Consider the following 14,536-nt stretch of genomic DNA (forward strand, 5'->3'; position numbering starts at 1 on the left):
GGAAGGATTTTCGGGACAACTCGCCCGTTCTTCGAGTAGAGGCCTATGGGCAAACCAAGCCAGCTCAGGAACAAGGCAAAGGAGATCAAATTGAATACGTGTATGCCGATTTCGGGGGGAATATCTCCCATTGGGATTGAAATGACTGACAGTGAGCGCTTGGGGGCTGTTGGAGGAGGGAAAAGGGGGTTTATTTGTTTAACACAATTTAGCCGTTCACAGCCCTTGGCAGTGGTGGAGCGCAGGCAAACGTGACGAGAGATTATCAAGGCTCAGATAGTATCAAGGAGGTAGAACGGACAGTAACTATTAGCCGTCAGTGCAAGTCAATGAAAGAAAGAGAAAGAAATACCTCACCCAACCCTCCTTGAACATCCACTGTGTATCCTAAACTCATCTGTAGTCACATCGTATTCAATGGGGATGCCCAGCAAATAATCTCACTAGAAATACCTCATACCTCACATACCGCCAACCAGCCCACCCACCCATTCCTCCCCCAGCAATATGCCACTGTAATCATATTGAACCTGGAAAACCAAAGCTTCTAGATCATTTTCTCAACATTACAGTATATCTGGGTTGGGGGTTCGGGGGGGCTGAGGGTTACACCAACAGACTGAGGATGACAACACAGACAGCAGAGTTAAACACCAGATCTGGAATGGATGGAGAGGCACTCACAGATACAGTTGGGACCAGACAAACAGATAAACCACATACAACAGAACATAAAACACAGACATTGAATGTTAGTGGAAACACAATTTTGCAGATTTGGGCTTTTTCTTTTGAAAGATTGTTTCATTTGAGGGGGGCTTTTATTGTTCTATTTTTAAAAGCTTGTCAGGAAGAGTTGGTGAGTGGTTAGGTGTGGGTTAGTGGAGAGTTAGAATGTATTGTTTTATCTCATTCTTACTGCTGGTTAGACATCTTACCTCGAATCGGGGTACTCTCTGGAGGAAACACAAAGACACGAAGACAACATCAGTTTAGTTGTTAATATTAGTGACTTAATAGTAGTAGAAGGTTGTTAGGTAGGTTAAGCAGCGGAGCGTTACTTGGGATTGGAGGCAATTGCATTTATCAGCCTAATTTAGAAGAAGCTAGTTTTCATCCAATCCTTTAAAGAAAGGCTAAGGCTCGGAACCCAAACAGGGAGACCTTCATCTGCTGGTATCACAAAAGGACAAAGAGGTTGTTGATGTGCATCATGAACTCCTCTCCTGAGCTCTGTTCGGTCGCATCTCCGCTAGAATATCAAGAATAACGGACTGCAACGTCAACTCTGTTACCGCGAAAAACTCCCTGAAAAGACGATTTACCTAATTCTACAAACTGGACCTTATGTCCTTATGACCTGATGTCAATGGTCCACTGAAACAGAGTTGATGTTGCAGACAGCATTTTCTTCACTGCACGTGTATGAGACATGAGACATAAGACAAGACAATAGCCAACTTTATCGTATTTACAGAACAGGCCTCTGTGTAAGCTTCACTTTAAAATAATCCTACATTGCTCAAACAGCATGGCAGTTCTTTGGACAGGGATTTAAATGGCTGTAGCACAATTGTATGAGGTGAACACAAAATGCTTATAGTGGGACTGTCTCTGCAAGGTCAGCTCTCCACACTCCGGAGCCTCTGCCAAACATATCAACGTGCCTTTCTGCACTTGGGTTCAGCTGTCCATGTTTAGACTGTCCTGCTCTTCATTTAGAGCTGTTTACTTTCATTGTTTGTTCTCCCAAGCAGCGGCTTTTCTTTCTCTATCCCTGCCACCACTTTGTCTCTCTTTCTCTGCCTCTTCTGTCCTCCTGCAAGTCCACCTATACATGTAGCTCTTTGTGGATTTGTCGACTCCCCTGTCGTCCTGTTTTCTCATGTTCTATGAGAAAATCTCTCTCTCTCTCTCTCTCTCTCTCTCTCTCTCTCTCTCTCTCTCTCTCTCTCTCTCTCTCTCTCTCTCTCTCTCTCTCTCTCTCTCTCTCTCTCTCTCTCTCTCACTCTCTCTCTCTCTCTCACTCTCTCTCACTCTCTCTCACTCTCTCTCTCTCTCACTCTCTCTCTCTCTCTCTCTCTCTCTCTCATATCGTGTGGTCTCCCTCCCTCTGTGCTCCTCTTGCCATGTGCTGTGTGTGTGTGTCTCTCTCTCTCTCGCTCTCTCTCTCGTGAATCTTTGTGATGACTCATGAATGATTTCTTGGCCCCCGCAAGAGAGGCCCAACAGACCAGAAGGTGGCCCCCCCACTATGGATACACAGCTCGGGGTCAGGGCTCAGAGCCCGTTAAGCCCGACACAACAGCCTCTCGCCCCGCCGAGATGTTCAACAGCTGTACTCAAGCGTCCCCAGACGCTGTTGCAGTTGCCAGATTTTGACTATCCACTTTTACTCGGCCAGCCAGACTACAGTCGGAGCCACGTGACTGGGAGAGAAAGGGGAGCTGAGAATCTTATGAAAGCTATTAAGTGCATTTGGGGGAGGAAGAAGTGAGATTTGTGTGACTTAGAGTGGAGAAGTTTATGTTTATGCTGTACTAACACTACTTTCCTTTGTGATACCAGCAGTAAGCAACTAATTCCCTGTATACTGTTACGCCTGGTTTGCCATTCCCCGAATTTCAGAGGTATCCTTAAGCAAAATGTCTAAAAGAAAAACCGCAAGCACAGCACCATCTGTGGTGGAAAAAAAAAGTTACTGTAATTACTGTTTTCAGTTTCCCGAATTTGTGCCAGAGGACATCAATTTTCCCCCCCATTCGCAAAATCAATTACAAAACTCAGGGTTCTGTCAGACTTGCAAAACACTCTTTTAAAAAAAAGTGTTTCGGTCTGTGCTGTGCTCCCATACAGATCTCTAAAGCAAACATCAGTAAAAGGAAATGTTCGAAGTCAAGTGTGCAATGCCGTCATTAAAAATGCACTCATGTCTTGGTCAGGTTTTATATATATATTTTTGAAATATGTAATTTTCAGTATGTGGACCAACCAGGCATAACAAAAGGGACTGTGTTATTACTATTATAACCAATATAAATACTGTTATTCCTCCAACTGGGCTGGGAACCATGTAATCAGACGTAATCAAAAGACAGGTGAAAGGGATTCTGGGAAAGTTGTTAGAAGGTTTAATTAGCAGCTGCAGGAAGTTGTACTTTAGGTAGTTTCAGTCAGGAGTTTTGGTCAAGGGCTTTTAGTTAAGAGTTTAGTGGTGGTGAGTTAGAGATAAGGTTAGGTGAGGTTAAAGTTAAAGGACCAGTGTGGAATAATGCTAGCATCTACAAGGTTAAATACACAGAGGAATGAAATAAATGAATAAAAACAGTTGGATCTCCAATCCCCTCCCTGTTGATTTGGACTAGCCTACCAACGTCCTAGCTGTTCACACACCCCTTGCTAGCTAGCCCTGCGTGGGACTATTTCTGACTATGAAATTCAAGAACAACACCATGTTAAATCCAGCCTTTTTCACACAGGTGCCACAAAAAAACCTTGTGGATTCCTGGTGTCAAATAACACATTGGGGTTGGGTTTATTTGACTGGTTAACTTCTCACAAGCTTGGATATTCATCTCCACATTTAATGAACAATTGTTTTTAGTTATGCATTATTCCTTTTCAAGCCATAATTAATCATTCAAATGTGGCCTCTACACGGATCATGGCTTTAGACGTCATTCATTGTCATACTCTTTCACCCAACTATACTGACTAGCTGTCGGTCACACATGTCTGTATTATGCACAGTGGTCCTTTAAGGGTAGTTAAGGTTAAGGTTTAGGTTAGAAGGTTTAGGTTAGAATGAGGTTAAGGTTAATACGTTTGTAAAGAAAAGGTAGAAGTTTGAAAAGCCACAGGCTAGCACCTTAAACAGGGTAAAGGAGGAAGGGGAGTAAAGTAATAGAATGCAGCTCAAAACAGCTAGAGAAAAAGAGAGACAGGACAGAAGAGCAGTAGATGTAGAGTCAGTATGTGTCTGGGCTGAACTTGAACTGGGCTGAACTCATTCAAAAAGGACACGTGTGCACATTTGAAACCTGATGCAAATCCCTCACATGTGTCCGGCGTACTTGGCAGATAAATCGAGGAATCCAGAGGAACAAAAAAAAAAATCCTATGCATACACATTTATTTCTGAAATCAGGGTTATCCAGGTCAAGATCTGGTTCCACGAGGAACCAATATGTGTTGCATCCGTGATTCAATTACACCGAAAAATCCACCTGTGTTACTCACACGCACTGTTATGGCCATAATCAGGCCCACCCTAATCCCTTCACGAGCCGGACGGGGTGGGACAGCTTAGGGCGACTATAACCCAAACAGACCCTGACCTTCTCCCTACTGTCAAACACACAGCATTATCCGCTGCGCATATCCAACCCCAGCTGTTTTGGTTCAAAGAATCCAATCCGATGAATTTATTTGGAAAAAATGAATGTGAAGGACGTACTCTACCCCCAAAGGCAATCTGCTGGGAGATGAAGTCCATCTGGGCAACAGAGGGGTGGTTGAGATGGGATGAACGGGGAGGGGAGGGGAGGAGAAGGTATGGGAGGAGAGGAGAGGCAGTGGGGAGGTGATAGAGGGGATAGGAGAGGGACGGGGGATGGGGGATGGGGACAGGAGCTGAACAAAAGGGCCGGGTTGAGGGGAGGTGAAGGGAGGGGAGATAAGAGAGGGGATGGGGATGACAGAAAGGGGGATGAGAGGTGGATGGGTATAGGAGGAGAGGTAGTGATGTGAGGTGAGGTAGAGGAAGGAGAGGGCCGGAGGAGGGATGGGAGAGGTGGATGGACATGGGAGGAGAGGTAGTGATGTGAGGTGAGGTAGAGGAAGGAGAGGGCCGGAGGAGGGATGGGAGAGGTGGATGGACATGGGAGGAGAGGTAGTGATGTGAGGTGAAGTGAAGGGAGGAGATATGAGAAGAGGGATGGGGAGGACAGAAAAGCTGGGAGAGGGGGGTGGGCATGGCAGGAGTGGTAGTGATGTGATGTGAGGTGAGGTGAAGGGAGAAAAGGGGAGGAGAGAGATGTTGATGACAGAAAAGGGGATCAAAGCAGGGAATGGGCATGGGAGGAGAGGTAGGGATGTGAGGTGAGGTGAAGGGAGGAGAAGGGAGGACAAGCCAGATTGCGTGACTGGGGAGCCCCCCCCCCCCCCCCCCCCGCCGGCACAGGAGGTGGCTGGCTGACCTTTCTACGATTGCCATGGAGACGGAGGAGATCCGCATGGCGCCCGGGCCTATTTCTGGGAACACCGGCACTATGAGTCTCCACATCTGTAACAGCTCAGGTCTTACCCCTTACCACCCTGAGATGATTACTCAGGGACCGCAGCCGTACGGGGGAGGAGGGCCCATCCTCTCTGTGTGAGGATGAAGGTGAACACGGGGCGCTTCACCGACACGAACATAAACCTTCATGCATTCATCCTGAATGAGTGCATTGTGCACACCGTGGCTGTATGTCTCCACCCCTTATTTGGCTCTTTCTGTAGCCTTGACTTTTACTCTCTCTCTCTCGCGGCTTTTCTTTGTCTCTCTCTCTAGTTCACCTAGGGGGAGGATGGGAGGAGAGGGAGACGGGGGGGGGGGGAATGGGGGGGGTTAAATGTCAGACTCCTGCTCTTCTGGAGCTGTGATCACACAACGCACACACAAACACACACACAGCCTAGGACTTTTCATCCTCTTAAGATGTGCATTTTTCTTGAGCTTCCATAAGCAGTGGGTTGCGGGTGGATTTGTAGGTTCAACCGGGTCACCAATAAATACAAGGAACGTGCGGAAGCCTCAAAGCACAGAAGCGGTACAGGCTGGTATAGAACAGGGGTCTCTGCACACAGCCCCTGGACAACCTCCCCTCTCCCTATCATCATCCATTCCACCCACAGCCCAGGGCCTGAGCTTGGGGAATAGCTAAAGTGCTGAGGGAATAGGCCCCATCGCATCCTATTTGGCCCTGCGAGAAGTGTGTGTCTCAGCGAAAGATGTACACACCCAAGCACACTTGTAGACGTACAGGCATGCCCGCACACACACACACACACAGCTTCACACACATACCCTCACCCACACACACAGATTCATATGCGCGCGCACACACACACACACACACACACACACACACACACACACACACACACACACACACACACACACACACACACACACACACACACACACACACACACACACACACACACACTTTGAGCCTAGGATCCCATATATCACAGAGTTGGACGTGTCTCGCTTGTGAAATTAGAACCACATGAATTCCTTAAGCCTGGAGAAGCCTCGCCTTCACCAGGATACAAAACATCTCAGCAGGAAACTGGAGCGGGCTGCGACTCCAACAACCAGGAAACTTCTTTGTATTGAAGAAATGAATCCACTCGAACATTCAACTTCCATCACATATCTCGTCTCCAGAGGAGGGGTAGACGGGGGGGGAGGGATCGACAGCGGCACACATCCAAGATGGCCGCCGGAGGGAGCTTCACTCTGCTGGTGGTAAACAAGCCCTTAGGGGCCACAGGTATTTTATTATTAGCATCAATTCTGGATGCCAGCTTTACACTTTGAAGTCTTTGCCGCCGCCGCCACCCCCCCGCCCGCCATTTTACTCCCTGAAGCTAGTAACACCTTAAGAGAGAGCTGTAGAGAATTGAAACTACGACCGCTAATTTCCTCTTTTCCAGCACCCCGAGTGCTCACATTTACCTCTCGGCTTCAGTTGCATTCCGTTTATTTGCCCAACAAATTCCACAAAGAGATTCAGGGAGTGAATCCAACTTTCACCTGAGCCATCAATCTCTTTCACTCTTTCTCTCTCTACCTTTCTCCCTCACATTCTTTCCCTCTCTCTCTCCCTCAAAATAATAGAGTAGAGCAGGCACTAGAGATGTATTAAGCCCAGCTTGGGTGTAGCCCAGCTGGGCAGGAGACGAAGACCGCTCCCCCCCTGTGAAAACAGTGGGCCAAGGCTGGATAGGAGAGAGAGGAGATAGACCGCCAGCAGGGCATGTCAACCAGCTCTTCCCTTCCCCACAGAACCCCAGAACAGGGAGAGTATTACGATCTCCTCTGAACCTCTGTCCACACTCGCTATAGTTCCTGCTTGAGAATTTTGGATCGGGATGTTTTTACTTTTTTTGTGAAACCTAGGACTGTATTTAGGAAGCTAGGCGTTGGTGTGTTTGTGTTTGTGTGTGTCTCTGTTTGTTGGGGCGAAGGTCAGTTGCTTCCAAACCCACACAGTGTTTCTCAGAACTGATCCCGGAATAGATGGGCGAAAACAATACAGCCTATTCTGTCAAAAGCAGCCCTAATTGTTTTGTTAGCTTCCCAAAGCCCAGATAGAAGGTATTCTCCAAGGAATTTTCCATTCACCACATTTCTACAGCAAGGGAGTAAAATTGCATTGCTTTGAATAGCAGCAATTAAACAGACTAACAAACTAATTAAAAGACTTTCTTCTTTCCCGCCTACAAGTACCACCAGTGTTACTGGTGTTGAGTGCACTTGAGCAAGGCACTTCCTGTGCTTATAGCATCTTAGTCAGCCAACCTTAGGGGACTAGTAGGAGCTAGTATCTGCATGAGTACAGATGCCAGTGTAAAGTGTGTGGAGCAAGGCCGAGCAGCATACCCACCATAAAGCACACCCTCACTAGACAAGGTACAGCATTCACATGCTAAGCAGATCCATGTCCTTGGTTCACCTTTCTACTTCAAGTTCCAGTGTGCATGTGTGTGTGTGTGTGTGTGTGTGTGTGTGTGTGAGAAAGAGAGATGGTGTATATGTGTGTAGACCTGTGTGTGTGTGTGTGTGTGTGCTTTTGTGTGTGTGACAGAGGAGAGAAGAGAGAGAGAGAGAGAGAGAGAGAGAGAGAGAGAGAGAGAGAGAAAGGGAAAGACAGAGCAGGGAGAAGACAAAGCTAGAAGAGGGGAAGGATAGTGTGGGGGGAGGAGGAGGGGAGTAGGAGGGGAGGAGGAGGAGGCATGCATATCGGAGCTGATTTATGCCATCTGCCTGCAGGAGAGTGTGTGGGCTCTCTGAGCCTTCCGTGAGACACTTACCAAAGGCTTCTGGAAATGACCAACAGAACAGAAAGTAAATAGAAAGAAAAGAAGAAGAGAACAGGTCGTTTTAGGGTGAGGTTTAAGAGAGCGTCAATAGAGTGAGAAAAGAGGAGAGAGTTAGGGGATAATCGCTGGTTACCTATTTACTTATGTTTAGGGATTATTTTTTAATTAGAATTGATGCATTTAAGTATCTTAATTCAAATTTTTTATGGTAGTGACATTTTATGATGTTTATTTTACATTTATTTTCCAAAAATGGTTAATCGTCGATTTCTAAATGGAGGGTATGTAAAGTTATGTGCAGCAATCTTTTGGACAAAAGGGACAAAAGACAAGACAGTGAGAAAGACAATCACCAAATCTGCTTGGGACAGAGAGAGAAATAAAGGACATAGTGAAACAAGTGAAACATACAAATGAGACATTGAGGACAGAAGAAGACAATTAGCTAATCCCCCAGTCAGCAGCCATCATGATGTGTACACATAATCACAAGACTAACCCAACCATTAAATCTGTTAATTACAGAAACACCTTTGATAGAATGCCATAGTAGCAACATAACAGGCTTCCTAGTGGAAAAACAATTCTATTTTCTGCTCCTTTCTGTTCGTGAAAATATATTTATTTATAAAAGAAGATGTGACCATCTGACAGTCAAAACCCCATCATAACCATATCATTTAATTCTAAATGTATTCTATGTATGTAATCAATCACAGTCAAGCTGATTTTTGGATCCATTTGCTAGGAACATTTGGAAGACTGTAACTTTGTAAATGGAACAAAGCTATTTCAAATGAATTCTAAAGCCATTAGTAGTACGTTTCAATGATATATTATTACTAAAACTATCTTGACAGAGACTTGATACTGGAACAATGCTTCAATTCAGGTATCTTGAGACAGTGCTTAGCTAGCCAACATCTCAGTCCCAACGATTATTTAGCTTAATGTGTATCACATTATTAATGTGTTTCTGAGCCAAATGAAGAGGATCTGGAAGTGAGAGCAGAGGATCCTTGTGCTAAAAGCATTAGCAAAATAACCCCAGTACTTCCTGCCAATCCCCCGGAGTCGTCCCACGTCCTCGAGCTAAAGTCAAACGCTTTGGCTAGCAGCTGTGTGTGTGTCTCTCTCTCTAAGCATCATAAGAGCAGGGGGACGAGCTACGAACCCAGAGCTAGCCCCACCCGAAGAGAGTTGACAGTTACTAAACTTTTCAACACGAACAGATTTGTATTTCTCATTTTTTTATTCGGCTAAGCCGGGAAAAACGTAAAAATGTGTTTGCCTTTAAATCTAAGAGCACTGCGGTAAGTCGCTGATATAGAATATCTTAGGTTCCTAGAAGTCTTGAGTTGTGGGCCTGCAATGTCAGGCAGCACATAGGCCTACATATAAATAAGTTAGGGTTTGAGGGTTGAGCCATCAATTGTGTTTTAGTGTTCAGCTCTGGAGGGACACAACTAGGGCAGGTGCCTGTATTTAGCCCATGCCTGCCTTGATATACATTTGCGACAGCAAATCAACGAGGACTCATTGGATTTTTTCTGATGGGGACAAATCATCGACCTAAAATATCTACCCCTGGTCGCCCAGGGCCTCTCCGCCGCCCGTACTTCATTAGCTTTATAATTAGACTTTGCTTTACTGCCCCCCTTTGGTTGGTTCTAATCAATGGCAACAGGACACACATCTAGCCGGCCTGTGGTGGTGGTAAACCATCCACCTTGTTTCGTTGATAACAAGGTGTGCTCTTCAACTCTTATAACAGGTGAGCCGCCATTGATAATTCCCACCTAACGACACTGATGTCTATTCTACTGTTGAGCTATATGGGTAGATTGATTTAATGTTAGACTACTTCCAAGACAAGTAGATTAACCTATTGTATAGTATTGACTGCAGGGCAAAAGGTGCTTCCAGTCATATTTCTATAATTTTCCCTTGATATGACAAAAATACACATCGATTATAAGACCAAGAGCCAAGTCTTGGATATAAAACAAGGGAAAATCAGTTGAGCCAGACAAGCAAATGTTTAGAATTCTGAAAAAAAACGGAACTTGGAAGCGGGAAAATTTCCGTTAACACACAAAGAGCTGACACTCCCGGGGCGTGGGTCCTTACCGGAGCGCAGCTGTTTGATTCTGCCGTTACTTGCGTTGGGGTCGATGGGCAGGAAGTCCTTGTACCAGGTGATCTCTGGGTCGGGGTTACCGCTGGCCGCACACAACATGGTGGCCGTCCGGGTCCGCTCCACCACCTTGAGCTGAGGGCCCATGTCGATGTTGGGGAACCCAGTGGGAAGCAGGTCCTCTGGGGGAACAGGAAGAAGAAACAACCGTGGTTATGATGACGCTCACAAAGGGCTGGTGGGGGGTGATCTCATTCTCAGCGTGTGGATACGGTTTGGTGGGCTTAATATCGTGTTTGTTGACGGGAGTTTATCGTTTAATTGTTCTTTGCTGAGAAAATAGCAATCATTGATATCAACAGTCTTGCTCTCTGTTTGGTTTGGGTTAAGTTGTTTTCTTTGTGCGCGTGGGGGAAGTGGGATTAGCGGTTTATTGTCTTGCACCAATAACAGACTGCTGGTCACGTGACACATTGCAAAGAGTGGAAAATACTTGTTTGATTACGTGTTTGATATCTGTAATGAATGTGGGACATGCTTCATTTCTCATTTGTTGAAAAAGAGTGGGGAGAAAGAGTGTGTCACGGCATGAATCCATCTTAATATCAACTTATTAAAATCAATATTTTTTCCGGATTTTAATGTAGCACTTTTAATGTGGTCGTGATTGCACAAGGTTAATCACTCTCTCTGTGGATTAGATATACTTGGACAAGAAATATTACTAATTAAATTACAGTTAATGCACTGTGTTTACATGACATCCATACAATGCAATACTTAATAATGAATCAAATAGGCGTAGTGCATGAAAGAACATTCTGTGAGGCTGCAACTGTTTGTGTCACAAAGATTAAACTCGCTTCGTGTTACTGGACTGGAAATCCACTGTAATAAGCCAATTACAAAGAAACACGTTATCAAAGGCTTTGGTATCTTCCAATCTCATTCTCAGCCACTAAGTCGCCTAAATAGAGCCAACCATAACAGGCTTCTCCAATGAAGAACCAAAGAAAAACTAGCAGTTCCTGACACTTAATCTCACTCAATGCCCTAATCCTAATTTAATCTGGATCACTGTGACGTATTCACCCAGGGAATGTGGGATTAGGGCTCTGTGATGTAGACAAACAAATATGTGAAGCCTAAAAAACATACCAGGAAAGTTTTAACCCCAAAACCCAGCCTGGGCTAACAGTACACCAGAAATGCCAGCCATTTTAACAGACATTACAATGTTAAATAAATAAATAAATGGAAACCTAAAAGCCTAATAAATGTTATTATGAGTCAGGGAGATAAATGTGATAGAGAGGGTATGGTATTGGTGTTTAACAGTCTGACTCCTGTTAGACCCAGGGTTGACAGTCATGTTTTCTGTCTATCGCATTTACATTGGTCACAGTGGAAGTCAACATCCATTCTCATGTTAGTTCAACTGACCCAGACTTCCAAATGGCAGTTGGTACCAAAGGCAAGTGTCGGCCCCCCTGGTCTCTTTCCATTGATCCCACCCTCGACTCTTGGAAAACATGGCTGTGCACATGCTAGCGCACAGGCGCCCATCCATTAACCAATTAGATGCGCTAGGCTACACAGATGCTGCCCAGCTGTTGGGGTGTGTAACCTTGCACACGTAGCAGACACCACAGGCAACATCTTGAAACCATAGTGCTGAGACATTACGACATCATGTGTCACTCCGACAAATGTCGTTTTATTCTGTTTTGACCCACTTTTTGTAGATTTATTTTATCTTTTTTCTATTTATACTATCTATACACTCTATCTATACACTTTAGTCGTTAAAGAGCAGGGCGGTGCTAAGCCTCTCTCCAGAACGGCTATAGGTTGGCTGAGGACATGGGGGTAGGCGGGGATGGAGATTAACCTCGTGAAAATCCAACCGCCACAAAAATGCACCAGAACAAAATCCTGAAAACGATTGATATAAACAAATCCATATAAAGACGTTAATTACTTCAAGCCACGACACATTCTCTGCCTCACAAAGCCAAGCGTGTCCCGCGTTCACTTCAGATATTTACCAAACAAGTGATCACAGATCGTTATTATTTTTACATCCACGATTGAGACGTTAAAAACCTGTATGTTCAACACGACGACGAGAGCTGCAGCCCGGAGAGGAGATAGTGGGAGAGGCTTTCCTCCCGCGGGCCGGCTAAGGGGGGCTACTCCCTCGACATGCACCCCCCCGCTCCAGCAGAGCAGCACCCATGAATATTTCAGTGGCAGGTTAAATGATGTAGAGGCGCGTTTACGCTGTTTTAGCCTCTGTACCGGCACTCGCCCATCGATTATTAACCACCTCCCGTGTATAATCTCTTTGTATCTCTCTCCCGCAGGGGGGAAGAGCGTCGCGGCGTCGGTGGACAAACAAGAAGTAGAGGCCCTCCAGGACAGGAAATAAGTGACACGATCTCACTGCAGTGCTAGTCCAACGCCAGGTGTTCATGTTTTGAATTTGAAAGGGCCCTTAACAGTGCAGCTGCTGCTGCTACTGCTGCTGCTGCTACTGTCTAGCGGGCCCCCTATGGCTAGTTGCGTGTCTGTGTATCATCCAACAGAGCTACTACAACGACTACTACTACTAGCTGTCCGGTCTACACACACAGAAAAACCCATCTGATGTTCCCCAGTCCTCTCTGTGTACTTCCTGTCAGTTTATCTTTGCCTGGGTGGCGGTTGGAGGAAATAGTGGATTCTGACCCCGGCACAGGGCTTATAAAACAAAGAGAACATAAAGCACACCCAGTGAGGTTTGAGGTGAATTAAAGCAGACACACGGTGGGGACGCCTGGAGGTTTACTGGAGGACAGAGAACAGGCGCCAATAAAACCAACCAGAAACAACAAACTAACAACACTGTTAAAAGTCCCCATGTTCGTTTGAGATTTATACCACTGAATGACAAAAATAAAAAGAAAGCAAGGTCATAGCAACCAGTTAGAAAAAAATTGAATAATACATTCATGACAGGCTGTCGTCACAAAAAAACAAACAATAGAAACAAATATTGTCCTGTAAACTAAGTGCTCCATTTTTTAAATGCTAGCCTTTTATTTGGACCGAAAAACAACATAAACAAATATTGTCCTGTAAAGTAAGTGCTCATTTTTTTAAATGCTAGCCTTTAATTTGGACCGAAAGAAACAATAGAAAAAAAATATTATCCTGTAAACTAAGTGGTCGATTTTTTAAATGCTAGCTAATTGGACCGTGTTCAACACACAACCCTCGTCCATTAGGCCTGACTGAACTAGAAACCCTGACTGGTCATTCTGCCTCTGGGTTGCCAGACCAATCACCACAGCAGCACAGGCTCAGCTGATCAACTGTCTTCACCTCCTTCTGCTGCGTCCATTTTGTGCAGAGAGCAAACTTCTTTATATGCATTGCGAGATTGATTTGGACAAAGAAAAATGGGCAGAGACCACAGACAATTATGTGTTGGCACGTGCAGTTGGCCGGGCATCTGGACCAATCAGCTCATCCGTCTCAACCTTCTGTGAGCTGCTCGGACGCCAATGATGATGCAGTGAAAGGGACAACAGGTTTTGTAATTTAGCCCACACTTTTATCCAAAGCGACTTGGGTGAATTTAAAATAAACCGGTGCAGTGCCCCTGTTCAAAACAAACAGGCCTGTTCGGAGTGTGCCGATTGCCTGCGCCTTCGCTGTTGTTGCTCGCCAATTCTCGAGAGCTGCTCATCCAAACAACTTCACACTCCACACTGTGCTTCCTCAGCGGTGCACCCGCTGAGTGTGAAGTCGATCGGATGAATGGATGTCGAGAAAATCAAAGGGATAGACAGAGAGACAGACGGACAGACAGAGGCTACTCTTGTCAGAGTAAGACATCATTCGGGAAAAGGGAGCGGTGAGGGCTTGTTGCGCTAGTATGCCTGTACAGCTAGGCTACGGACAAGGTGGATCAAACGCACATTTCGGTTGCGACTATCAACCTAACTCTCACAGCTATCTTATCTAGCCCCCAGGTTAATGTTGTTTTGAGGTGGATGAGAAGAGAGCTGATGTTTTGTATCAGGCACTGCTGTAGATTTAGATTTTAATATCTGCGTAATCATTACACATTACTGATTCATACAAAGTAAGGGTTAGCATGTTGTAGATGTTTACAGTCAGTAATGTGTGTGTGTGTGTTTGTGCCTGTGTCTGTCAGAGAGAAATCATCCTCCTTTAGTTTTTTTTCAGCGTGTCAGGGTCCGTCCAGTGCAGAGACGCGGCCATTACGACCGATTGCCTTTCATTTGCCGCCGTCGT

The 14,536-nt window shown here is 45.4% G+C and overlaps 1 protein-coding gene across 1 annotated transcript in view; it reads right to left on the bottom strand.

The window, feature by feature from the left end:
* ptprsa (protein tyrosine phosphatase receptor type Sa) overlaps nt 1-13,648 on the bottom strand; it is a gene marked incomplete at its 5' end in the record, with an annotated part of 95,568 nt that extends 81,920 nt beyond the window's left edge. The window contains 2 exons of the mRNA XM_084472913.1: nt 10,225-10,413; nt 13,561-13,648. Of these exons, the coding sequence (XP_084329039.1) occupies nt 10,225-10,413; nt 13,561-13,648 (277 nt within the window). The remainder of the gene's footprint in view (nt 1-10,224; nt 10,414-13,560) is intronic.
* Nucleotides 13,649-14,536: the final 888 nt, after the last annotated feature.

Source organism: Micromesistius poutassou, assembly GCF_964030765.1.
Source record: "Micromesistius poutassou genome assembly, chromosome: 9".
Lineage (NCBI taxonomy): Eukaryota > Metazoa > Chordata > Actinopteri > Gadiformes > Gadidae > Micromesistius > Micromesistius poutassou.